The 12,974-nt window shown below is 40.5% G+C and overlaps 1 protein-coding gene across 2 annotated transcripts in view; it reads right to left on the bottom strand.

Annotated features, from left to right (window-relative positions):
• Positions 1–12,974, bottom strand: part of jhy (junctional cadherin complex regulator) — an 84,119-nt gene that overhangs the window by 4,533 nt on the left and 66,612 nt on the right. The window contains exons 7-8 of one of the 2 annotated variants that reach the window (XM_059639075.1): positions 3,533–3,623; positions 1,449–1,585 (exon numbers count right to left, since the gene is read on the bottom strand). In XM_059639075.1, coding sequence (XP_059495058.1) covers positions 1,449–1,585; positions 3,533–3,623 — 228 coding nt within the window. Of the gene's footprint in view, positions 1–1,400; positions 1,586–3,532; positions 3,624–12,974 lie in introns of both variants that reach the window. The other variant, XM_059639074.1, reaches the window with a different exon arrangement.

Genomic DNA, 12,974 nt, shown 5'->3' with positions numbered 1-12,974 from the left:
ATAGTACGTAATTATTCCACAGATGTTCAATGCATTGTCGGCATTATCACCATCGCCTTCTCCTACCTACTAATCTCATCCCGCCCCTTTGACCTGTCCATCCTCCCTGGACTGATCTATCCCCTCCCTATCTCCCCACCTATACTCACCTTTACTGGCTCCATCCCCACCTCTTTAACTTGTCTGTCTCCTCTCCACCTATCTTCTCCTCTATACATCTTCATCTGCCTCCCCCTCTCCCCCTTCCCCTTTTCTGATGAAGGTCTGGGCCTGAAACGTCATCTTTTGTGGTCCTAAGATGCTGCTTGGCCTGCTGTGTTCATCCAGCTCTACATTCAGTTATCTGTACCTTCTTATATTTTGTAGAAAATGAAATCTTCAAGTCCTTTGCCAATTCTATTAGTTTAGCCTTAGTTAATCCTGTAAACCAGTCAGGGATACCTTCTGCAACTACAGGAAAGCTTGCTTCCAGTGCAATTTTGTTTAGTAACATGAGAAACCTGGTACCTGTCCTTTCATTCTTTACCAATTATCATCATTCCACATCTTATTTTTCATTAATCACATGAAATGCCCCAACAATGAGCCCATCACCCAATACTTTCTTCTGATTGTAATCTGCAGATAGGCATGAACCCACTAAACCTTTCCATATCACAAATGTACCCTCGTTATTTTCTGCTTTCAGATACCAAAGAAGTGCAATTAAGAAACCAAATGAAGGAACAGCAAAAGATCAGAAATGATGGAGATGTACCAATATGAGATTCATGCTTGCAGTTGCCAGCTTTGGTACCAATACTGCATGTAATAAGGCAGATAGCAAGAGGCAGATCTTTGCATAGTGAGGCAATGAGTGCAAGTGGACTTTAGATAGGACAAGGGGCAGAGATAATGCAGGTGTGAAATCATACATTAGTTCTGTCATGGAGGAATTAAGTTAACATCTCCATGGAGTAGTGGCTGAAGCGTTGAGCTCCAAATGGCACCCTGACGTCAAATCAGCATTTGATGGTGGTCATCTTCTGAGATTATTTTGAACTGTCTGCCTTGCAAATTCCCACTGGCAATTCACTGCATGCCTAAGTTGATGCCCTTACCCAGATATCATCTGGAAAAATTCATCCAGAAGTATGCATGTCTCTGGATGCCACTTTCGAGCACTGAAAGTACATGGGTGTAAATGATCTGCCATCTTGTCTACAGCATTAATCAAACAGAAATTCTCAGGACATTAAAAAAAAACTGTCAGATGCAGTGGCTTAGTATGTATTTTGAGATCCAGCTTACAAAAATTAATTGCACTTTAGTGTTTTATGTGTTTTTGTGGCTTTTTTATTGCTACTTTAATTGCAAAGTATTATTTTCATAACACTGTTACCACAAATCAATTAACATACATTGTTAAGAGGGAAATACAACATTGCTCGCTTTTCATTTTTACACACCAATTTCCTCCGTGAAATTGTTGTTTTGTTTTCAATGCCTGGACATGGTTTAAGCTGAGATGAGGATGATTTGGAGCCTGCTTTCATGTTGTGGCTTTTAATGTATGTTGCATATTCTTTTTGTCGTTTCATTTTCTCTGCCTGAAAAGACAAAGGCACAAAACAAATATCAACTACAGAAGTGAAATAGAAAAATAAACTTGTCTCTGGCTGAAGGAAGAGCTGTGATAGCGATGGTGGATTGGGAAATATTACTGAAAGGAATGACTGGATAGAAAATAGTAAACATTCAAAGTACGAATGCATGAACTACAAAAACTGTCTATACGTGTTTGGTGAAAGTGTGCAAAGAGAACCATGGCCAAACAATGGGAAATTTGAGATAGTATTAGATGCAAAAAAGACACATGTAAATTGGCAAGAAAAGACAATATACTTGAGGGCTGAAAGCAGATTAGAAGACAGCAAAGAAGGACCAAGGGATTAATTAAGAAGAGGAAAATAAATTTGACAGGCAGTTTGCAGGGAATGTAAGAACTATAACAGGTTCTATGAATATGCTAAGGAAAAAAGATTTAAAAATACTCCTTCAATTGCAGTCAGAAAAGGCAGAATCAGACAGTCAGCATGGTTGTACAAAAGGGAAATCATTCTTGACAAATCTACTAGAATTCTTTGAGGGTGCAACCAGTAGGCTTGATCAGGAGGAGCCAGTGGATATGGTTTATTTGAACTTTCAAAAGGCTTTCAATAAAGCCTCACTTCAGAGATTAATGTGTGAAATTAAAGCACATGTGATTGGGTATAGTGTTTTAAGACAAAAATAAAGTTGGTTAACAGACTGCAAATATATAGGACATTGTGAAGCTACACCTAGATTATGTGCAGTTTTGGTCTCCTTATTTGAGGAAGGCTGTTCTTGCTATAGAAGGAATGCAGGAATGTTTACCATATCAATTTTGGAATGGTAGGACTGACAGATGATGAGAAATTGAGTCAGTTGGATTGTATTGACTGGAGATTAGAAGAGTTGCAGGGGATCTCATAGAAAGCCGTTGAATTCTCATAGAACTAGACAGATTAGATGCATGAAGGATGTTCCTGATGGTGGGGGAGTCCTGAATTATAGTTAAGAATCAGGTGTAAATGCTAAGGACCAAACAAGGTGTAATTTCTTCACCCTGAGAGTGGTGAACATGTAGAATTCATAAGAGAAACTGGTTGAGGCCAAAACATTATTATTTTCAAGAAGGCGGTAGATATAGGTATAAGAAGGTAGCTTTTGTGGCTAAAAGAGATCAAAGGAAAAGGGAGAGTGTGGTTGGGGACGGGTGGGAAGGGCAGGATTAGAGTGTTGCGCTCAATGATCGGTCATGATGATATTGAATGGCAGAGAGGCTTAAGTGGTTGAATGGCCTACTCCTGCTTCAATCTTCTATGTTTCTATGGAAGGCACAAAGGCTGGGTTGCCACTTTTCCATTTTCAATATTTGCAATTTGTTCCTGACATTGTGTTTTGTACAATATGCCCAGCATCATTAGAGAAACCAGGTATCATGTTATTCTACATAACATCATAGAGAGAATTGATGCAAGACCACATTCCCATCCACACCTAGCAGGAACTGCTGGACTCTGAACTTGAGGAACAGCAGGAAGTCAACCAATGGTACCTAACAGAAATATGTGCCAACATAAGAAGGTTCCAGAAACAGAAATATCTTATAATGGGAAACATCTTCTAAAAGGGAAGAGGGACCTGAGGTTTCCTTGTGAGGCATTTAGGAACACACCTACTTCTCCAAGCACACAAGGAGACTAAAACAAAGCACAAATATGGCTGGACCTTCTCTGTCCCTGGCTGTTGTTCCCAGTAGGTTTACTGTTAGGAAAAGCACCTCTGGTTTCTTGCTCAGGCTACAAGTTAAAATGGAAGTTATAATACAATTACATTATCAGTCCTCCATATTTGAACTAGAGTTGGAAATCTCCAGATTGCACTGGGAAACATTTGGATAACTTCCTGCTCCATTCCAACTAACCCCCTGACCTATCTCAAATATGCACACAAACACTGAAAGCACTTGCCTTTTCTGGAGCAGACTTATAGTCTGGTCCCAAACCTCCAAGTTTTACATCCTGTTTTAGACTCTTATAATCTTTCAATGTGTAAGGCTAAATAGGAAAAAAATGACATCAAAATCAATTCAGTTTACTTAACGTTATTATATGCTAGTTTATATGCTGTAAAGGTTGTGCTTAAAGTTGCAAAGATTGAAACATAGACAGTGAACATAAAAATGAAAGATAGAAAGTGCTGAAAAAACTCAGCAGGTCTGGTAGTATCTGTGGGACCAGAGTTAATATTTTGAGTCCAACATGACATTTCTTTGGGACCGAAGAGGGGGATAAGTGATGGATGTTATACTGTAGAGAAAGGTGGGGAAGAGCAAGTTGAACAGAAGGAAGGTCAGGGAGATTAGAGGGCAAGGGAGGTTAGAGATAAGAACAAAAGGCAATGAATAGTAATATTAATGTTTGTAGCAAAGTGAGATAGGTCCAGTGCAGTGTTAATAACAGAATATAGACCAGTTCTCTCTACAGTTTTGAATTACCCATATTTGGCTTAAAATATTAAAGAATCGCTACAGTGCGGAAGCATGCCATTCAGTTCAATGAGTTCACCACAAATGTCTGAACAGCATTCCACCCAGACCCACCCCATCCTTGTAACCCTGCATTTCTCCAAAGCTAATCCACCTTGTCTGCACACCTTTAGTCTAAATCTACACAACATAATGTTAGGGTCCAACAGGTGTATTTGAAATCACAAGCTTTTGGAGTGCTGCTCCTTTGACAGGTGAAGACACTCCAGTCTGACACTGGCACCTCCACGTCATAGCCACCTTTGGACTGTGGGAGGAAATCGGAGCAAGCGGAAGAAATCTACACTGACACAGACACAGAAAGTGTAAACTCCATACAGACAGTCACCTAAGGGTGGAATTGAATCCAGGTCCCTGGTGCTACAAGGCAGCAGCACTAACCACTGAGGCACTAGGCCATTAAGCCTGTTTATCTCCACAGATGCTGCCAGAGCTGCAGAGAGCTCCCCAGCACTTTTATTTCACATTTCCTGCACCCACAGCATTTTGGTTTTATTTTAATGACTACAGAAATAATTATTTGACATTTCCACTTGTTTCTCATTTGCCATAAACTGCATACATAATTAAAATATAACTCAAGAATGCATGCCCCCAAAGTTATTTCTGTCATAGAATCCCTACAGTGTGGAAACACGCCTTTTGGCCCAACAAGTCCACAATGAACCTCAGAGTGTCCCACTTAATCCACACATCCCTGAGCACTATGGGCAATTTAGCACGGCCAATCCACCTAATCTGCACATCTTCAGACTGTGGGAGGAAACAGGAGCACGTGGAGGAAACCCATGCAGACACAGGGAGAATGTGCAAACCCCACACAGGCAGTTGCCTGAGGCTAGAATTGAACCCAGGTCCCTGGTGCTGTGAGGCAGCAGTGCTAACCACTGAGCTACTATGCCACCCCATCAAGGAAAGGCACAGCTATCTGGAACTGTTGTCCACTCTATGCCATCAAGACTACACCAGGGAAATGACGAAAGTTGACCCAACTGCGGTTGTGCGATAAAAAAAAGCTTAGCCTATCTATGCTTCCGGATTAGCAAAAGGCAAAATGACGCTGATTCTAGTACATTTCATCTTGCTGATCACTTGCGAATAACTGGAAATTACAGTTATATAGCACCTTAGTGGTGGAATGTATTTCACAAAGTAGAAAAAAAAGTTGAAACAACAACTTGAATTTTGAAGAATTTTTAAATGTGAAGAGAGAAATAGGGGATATTAGGGTGGGATTAAGGCTCCAGTAGCTGAATCTGATGCTGCCAGTGGCAGGATAAAGACAAGGTAAATTTCTTAAAATTTTTGAGTTAGAAATCAATATTGTGGAAAGGCCTATAGTACAGGAGAAATTTGCAAATTAAAGTGTGGTGGGACTTTGGAGGGATTTTAAGAAAGTGACATATTGGGATTTACCTAAAATTTTGTTCACACTTGAAACAAATGAGACAGCCTTATGATTTTTTTATACAAAGGTAAGGGTTTTGCTTATAGTATAAATATGTTGAAGCAAAAGTATCCTTTATTATGGAGATCACTATAATCTAACAATGAAATCTGACAAATCAAAAATTCCACAAGAATTGAGGGGGAAAAATGTCTTGTGGTTGGGCTATAAAACACATTGCCTGTCTAATTATTAACTCTACTTTGGGCCTAGAGCTCGCTAAAGAGGGCAACTTATGCCAGCACTATAGGCAGTGAATCTTTTGGCTCGTGGTGCTTTCGGAAAACCAGAGGAGAAACAGACAGTATGTAAAACATGGATGCTTTCATCCAGGATAAAGGGTTACTCAGGAATAGTAAAATATTTTCAGCTTTTGTACACATCATGGAGTCTCCTTGACAATAAAGGAAAAATGTAACAATCCATGAAACAGGAATTATTGATTATACTTGAGTGTGATGAAGAGATTTAGCATCTGGACCAGATAGCATTAGATTCTAAAGATGCCCCCCTAAGTTATTGCAAATAAAGAGTGGATATTATGAAATTTAGGCACAAGAACATTTGTAGAAATTGCTTTTGCTCTCATCAGAAGAGTTTCAAAGATGTTTTGATTGAAAATTTCAAGATTGTGAACCGATTAAGAACACTAATTTTAGGAAACTGCTCACTACGTTGAAGAATTCAACTGCACACGGAAAATCAAAAATTCGGATGAGAAGGTCATAAATAAACAGTGAAGTTGGACTGAGGGAAATCAAAATAAACTTCTTCATTCTGACCATAGCAGAACAATAGGCAATTTGTAGAAAAAAAACACGGCATATATGAGTTAAAGGGGCCAACAGACACAAGCTTGGTCAGATGTGATAACGGTTTTGGTCAGAAAATGAGGTCCATTTTTTAATTGTGTCACATCTGTGGGTAAATTTTAAATGTCAGTTTGACTGAAGTAGTAACCTCATTTTTCTGCTTAGAGTGTAAGGACTGAGCCTAGTGAAAATAGTGGCAGTGCAGACCCCAGCTTCTTGTACAATGTGTGTCAGAACCTCTTCCACCCACACTTACACAACTTACTGACAAGATTATCACATTTTGTTTGGTGACCAAATACCTCAGAGGCACAATCTGACAAAATTAGCAAGCACAAAGGGAAACAATTATAACAGCACTAGGGGAAATGGACGAATCAGACAGATTTGTTCAATAGTCAGTGATTAATCCTTAAAACCAGTCTGCAGGGCAGTCAGCTGGCAATACACAAAATGCACAGCACAGAACTACAAAACTATTATGTTTACAATGTCTGTGTTGAAGCTTTAAGTTAACTTTTAAGTGTGTGTTTGGTCATGGTTCTGTGAATCTTTAACTCTTTACCAGTTACTTCACTGACAATTTCCAATGTTCAAGCTGCATCACAAAATTCTTCCCTGAGAGTAAACAGAAAATACTGAAGTCTTAATTGCATTCTAGATAAAAAAGATGTTGATCCATCTAAATCCCGGTTAACATCAGTTCAGTAACTCTGAGCTCTAGTGTCAGTGTCATTTCAAACAATAGAATATGTTGACCTTTAATTCCTTTTAATGTAAACAGATTACCTATGTGACAAAAGTATACTTACCTTGCTTAAAACACCAAAGGAAAAAGGAATCCATCAATTTCATTTATTAACAAAATAGGTGCATGTTCAGGCCCCTGCCACTGATAGGATTTGACAGTGCACTCAAATCACTACTAAAAATTATTACAAAGCAGTAATCTAACTGAAGGGTTCAAACTACACCATGAACTGTGAAAGCAAAGCTTGAATGTTTATAATTGCTAACTGAATCAGATTACACGTCTACAAATCACTTGGATGCCTGGCGACATCTATCATCTCAGGGAAACAGGCATTGCAGAGATTGTGCTCTCACATGCAAAACTCAGAATTAGAAGCATGCATGAAAACATAACATTTGATAACTATTTTGCTAAAACTACATGTTCAATGATAATTTTAATTGAATTAGATCACTAAAAGTTAACTAATTTATAAAAAAAGGTGCATGATTTTATCTTTTATAGTTAGTTGAATCATGGTACAATTCAATTTTATATTAGTACAAAAGTAGAATTAAGATTTTATGTCTTGAAATAACATTTACAAAATAATTTGCAAAGTAATTTCGAGAGGCAGTATAGGATAGTATTGGTCCTAATGGGTCTCATTTTTGTCTACCACCCTATTTATGCCTGGAGCGGAGTAGGCTGATATTATGATGTAAACTGTTAGATTTATACATATTTTTAACATAATTTATCATAAATTTGGGTTTTTGGTTTTTGTGTTGGCAATATGTAGCTTTTCTGTAAATCCGAAGTTAATTAGTAACTTGTAAATATTTTTGTAGACATGGTGATTTTTTTCAAAAACAGTTTCTGAGGCCTAGGTTTAGAATGAATAGGTTTTGTGCATCACTAATGGATTTTTGTATACTTCAGGTTGTTTTGCAACCCAGTAAGGAAAATAATGGGTTTCAAGGTTTGTTAGAGATTTCTAGAACTTGTTTATTTTAAGTATAAGGGAATCTCGCATAACTTAGTGACACACAGATTTATTTTCGTTTTACTTTAGAGTTTTGAGCATACCTGCAAAGTCCTTGGATGAAACTGGTTCTTTAGGTCAGTGCTTCCGAGAACGGAAGGACAGAGTGAAGAGCTGGTGTTAGTCTCAGATCTTGGGATAAAACCCTGAAGAGGTTACTTAAAACTGTGTAAGTTTAATATCAGGTATTAAATAGCTCCAGGATGCAGCTATCTACAGTTTCAATCTGTAAATTAAAGTCACAAATGGCCTAAACCTACCAAAATATTTGAGACAAGGTCTCTGATGTGTGTACTGTGAAAATGGTGTTTTTTGGCATTGTGCAAGATATATTTTGGGGTACTGTATCAGGAGTTTGTTTTGGGTACTACACAAAAAAAACTGCTCTTTTTCTTTGGATTTATATTTTCACAGTGTGTTTAAAAATCTTAGAATTTGTGTTTTCAGTATATAGTTTTGTTTATTTCATTTTATATTCTTTTCTTTTGATACTGTTAATGGAAAGGAAGCGGGGCAGGGGGTAGGAGATGGCCTAGTGGTATTATCGCTAGACTATTTATCCAGGAAGCCAGCTGACATTCTGTTTGTCGGGAAAAACCCATCTGGTTCACTAATGTCCTTCAGTGGAGGAAACCTGCCACCCTCATCTGATCTGGCCTACATGTGACTGGAGACCCACAGCAATGTGGTTGACTCTCAACTGCCCTCTGAAATGGCCTACCAAGCCACTCAGTTGTATCAGAGGTAGTAGGAATTGCAGATGCTGCAGAATCTTAGATAACAAAGTATCGAGCTGGATAAACACAGCCGAGCAAGCAGCATCAGAGCAGCAAGAAAGCTGACGTTTTGGGACTAGGCCCTTCAGCTACAAAGACTCAAAGAAATGAAACCGGACGTGTCACCAGTGTCACCTTGCATTGACCTATGCACTGGAAAAGACAACTGCAGAAACAGCCCTGTCGACCATGCAAAGTCCCCTTCACTAACATCTGGGGGTTAATGGAAAAGTTGGCAGAGCTGTCTCTCAGTCTAGTCAAGCAACAGCCTGGCACAGTCATATTCACAGAATCAATCCTTACAAACAATGTCCCAGACACCACCATCACCATAAAAACCGAAAGAACTGCGGATACCATAAATCAGGAACAAAAACAAAGTTGCTGGAAAAGCTCAGCAGGTCTGGCAGCATCCGTGGAGGCAAGAAAACAAAGTTAACGTATTGGGTCTGGTGACCCTTCCTGGACATGTCCTATCTCACTGGCAGGACAGACCCAGCAGAGGGAATGGCACAGTGGTATACAGTCCGGAGGGAGTTTCTCTAGGGGTCCTCAACAGTGACTCTGGACCCCAAGAAGTCTCATGGCTTCAAGTTAAACATGGGAAAGGAAACTTCTTGCTGAATGCCACATACTGTCCTCCCTCAGCTAATGAATCAGTATTCCTCAATGTTGAACAAGAGTGGCTCAGCAGCATTACTAGTGATCGATTTGGTCAGGTCCTAAAGGACATAGCTACTAGACTGGGTCTGCAGCTGGTGGCGAGAAAATCAACAAGAGTGAAAAACATACTTGACCTCATCCTTACTAATCTGCCTGCTGCAGTTGCATCTGTCCATGGCAGTATCGGTCAGAGTGAGCATTGCACAGTCCTTGTGGAGATGAAGCCTCGCCTTCACATTGAGAACAACTTCCATCGTGTTGTGTGGCAGATAGGAGTGGAAGTAAGGCCATTCGGCCCAACAGGTCCACTCCGCCATTTAAATCATGGCTGATGGGCATTTCAGCACCACTTCCCTGCACTCTCTCCGTAGCCCTTGATTCCTTTTGAGATCAAGAATTTGTCGATCTCTGCCTTGAAGGCATCCAACGTCCTGGCCTCCACTGCACTCTGTGGCAATGAATTCCACAAGCCCACCACTCTCTGGCTGAAGAAATGTCGTGTCATTTCAGTTTTAAATTTACCCCCTCTAATTTTAAGGCTGTGCCCACGGGTCCTAGTCTCCCCGCCTAATGGAAACAACTTCCTAGCATCCACCCCTTCTAAACCATACATTATCTTGTAAGTTTCTATTAGATCTCCCCTCAACCTTCTAAACTCTAATGAGTACAATCCCAGGATCCTTAGCCGTTCATCATACGTTAAACCTACCATTGGGATCATCCGTGTGAATCTCCGCTAGACACGCTCCAGGGCTAGTATGTCCTTCCTGAGCTGTGGGGCCCAAAATTGGACACAGTATTCTAAATGGGGCCTAACTAGAGCCTTCTAAAGCCTCAGAAGCACATCGCTGCTTTTATATTCCAACCCTCTTGAGATAAACGACAACATTACATTCGCTTTCTTAATTACGGACTCTACCTGCAAGTTAACCATTAGAGAATCCTGGACCAACACTCCCAGACCCCTTTGCACCTCTGACTTGCGAATTTTCTCACCGTTTAGAAAATAGTCCATGCGTGTATTCTTTTTTCCAAAATTCAAAACCTCACATTTACTCACATTGAATTTCATCAGCCATTTCCTGGACCACTCTCCTAAACTGTCTAAATCTTTCTGCAGCTTCCCCACCTCCTCAGTACTACCTGCCTGTCCACCTTTCTTCGTATCATCAGCAAACTTCGCCAGAATGCCCCCAGTCCCTTCATCCAGATCATTAATATATCAGGTGAACATTTGTGGCCCCAACACCAAACCCTGCGGGACACCACTTGTCACCGGTTGCCATTCCGAAAAAGAGCCTTTTATCCCAACTCTCTGCCTTCTGTCAGACAGCCAATCCTCAATCCAAGCCAGTAGCTCACCTCGAACACCATAGGCCCTCACCTTGCTCAGCAGCCTCCCGTGAGGCACTGTATCAAAGGCCTTTTGGAAGTCTACATAGATAACATCTACTGGGTTTCCCTGGTCTAACATACTTGTTACCTCTTCAAAGAATTCTAACAGGTTTGTCAGGCACGACCTCCCCTTACTAAAACCATGCTGACTTGTTTTAATCTGACCCTGCACTTCCAGGAATTTAGAAATCTCATCCTTGACAATGGATTCTAGAATTTTACCAACTACCGAGGTTAGACTAATTGGCCTATAATTTTCGATCATTTGCCTTGATCCTTTCTTCAACAAGGGAGTTACAACAGCAATTTTCCAATCATCTGGGACTTTCCCTGACTCCAGTGACTTTTGAAAAATCACGACCAAAGCCTCTGCTATTTCCTCAGCCACCTCCCTCAGAACTCTAGGATGTAGCCCATCGGGGCCAGGAGATTTATCAATTTTTAGACCCTTTAGCTTTTCTAGCACTTTCTCTTTTGTAATGCCTACCGTACTCAACTCTGCCCCCTGGCTCTCCCTAATTGTTGGCATACTACTCATGTCTTCCACTGTGAAGACTGACACAAAGTACTTATTAAGTTCTTCAGTTATTTCCTTATCTCCCATCACTGGCCTTCCAGCATCAATTTAGAACGGCCCAATATCTACTTTTGCCTCTCGTTTGTTTCTTATGTATTGAAAGAAGCTTTTACTATCATTTCTAATATTACTGGCTAGCCTACCTTCATATATGATCTTCTCCTTCCTTATTGCTCTCTTTGTTATCCTCTGTCTGTTTTTGTAGCCTTCCCAATCTTCTGATTTCCCAGTGCTCTTGGCCACTTTATAGGCTGTCTCTTTTTCTTCAATATATTTCCTGACTTCCTTTGTCAGCCATGGCTGTCTAATCCCACCCCGGATAATCTTTCCTTTCTTTGGGATGAACCTCTGTACTGTGTCCTCAATTACACCCAGAAACTCCTGCCATTATTGGTCTACTGTCTTCCCCACTAGGCTCTGCTTCCAGTCGATTTTCGTCAATTCCTCTCTCATGCCCCTGTAATTACCTATATTTAACTGTAACACCATTACATCCAATTTTGCCTTCTCTCTTTCAAACTGCAGACTGAACTCTACCATATTATGATCGCTGCCTCCTAAGTGTTCCCTTACTTTAAGGTCTTTTATAAAGTCTGGCTCATTATATAGCACTAAGTTCAGAATAGCCTGCTCCCTTGTGGGCTCCATCACAAGCTGTTCCAAAAAGCCATCCTGCAAACATTCCATGAACTTTCTTTCTTTGGATCCACCAGCAACATTATTCACCCAATCCACCTGCATATTGAAGTCCCCCATGATCACCGTGACCTTGCCTTTCCGACAGTCCTTGCAACTTCCAGTAAATTACATTCTCCCAAAGATTAACTTTGCAATAGATTAATGAGGTCAGAAGCAGAGTGAGCAATCTTTATAAATATTCTATAAACAGTGAGGGAAAAGCTTGCAAAAGATGGTACCTTAGAAGGAGTGGCAGGAAAGGGCATAGCAAAGGAAATGAGGTGCAGTATGGCGTCAGAGGAGTGGAATCTACACAGCCATACATGGCAGCTCGGCACACTAAGTCCCAGGAGGCAACGTCTTGTGATTAAATCATAGGCAGGAACAGCCAATGCTCACTACTCGCTTGTATCAGGAAATCAATTTGACTCATTAATGGGCCACTTGACACTAATTATCTCTGAGCCTTCCAGAATTTACAGAGTTCAGGAACTGAGTAGCAGTCACATAGCTCTGTGTCTTTTCAGGCTGCTTTGCAAACCCCATCATGTTTGTCAGCAGACTACTGGGAGGGTCTCTCATTACTAGGTGCTCTGTTTACAAATGATGAATGAAGGGGGTCACTCAAAGCCCGCTTGCACCCCATCACATTTGCCTCCAATTCTTCTACACGCTCTCTCCTGTTGTCCAATCCCACAACTGCCAGCTCACTTTCAAATCCAGAGATCCAATGA

The sequence above is a fragment of the Stegostoma tigrinum genome, chromosome 32 (genome assembly GCF_030684315.1).
Source record: "Stegostoma tigrinum isolate sSteTig4 chromosome 32, sSteTig4.hap1, whole genome shotgun sequence".
Taxonomy (NCBI): domain Eukaryota; kingdom Metazoa; phylum Chordata; class Chondrichthyes; order Orectolobiformes; family Stegostomatidae; genus Stegostoma; species Stegostoma tigrinum.
The sequence above is the reverse complement of the archived record's forward strand: the minus strand, read 5'-3'. Positions and strand labels throughout refer to the sequence as shown.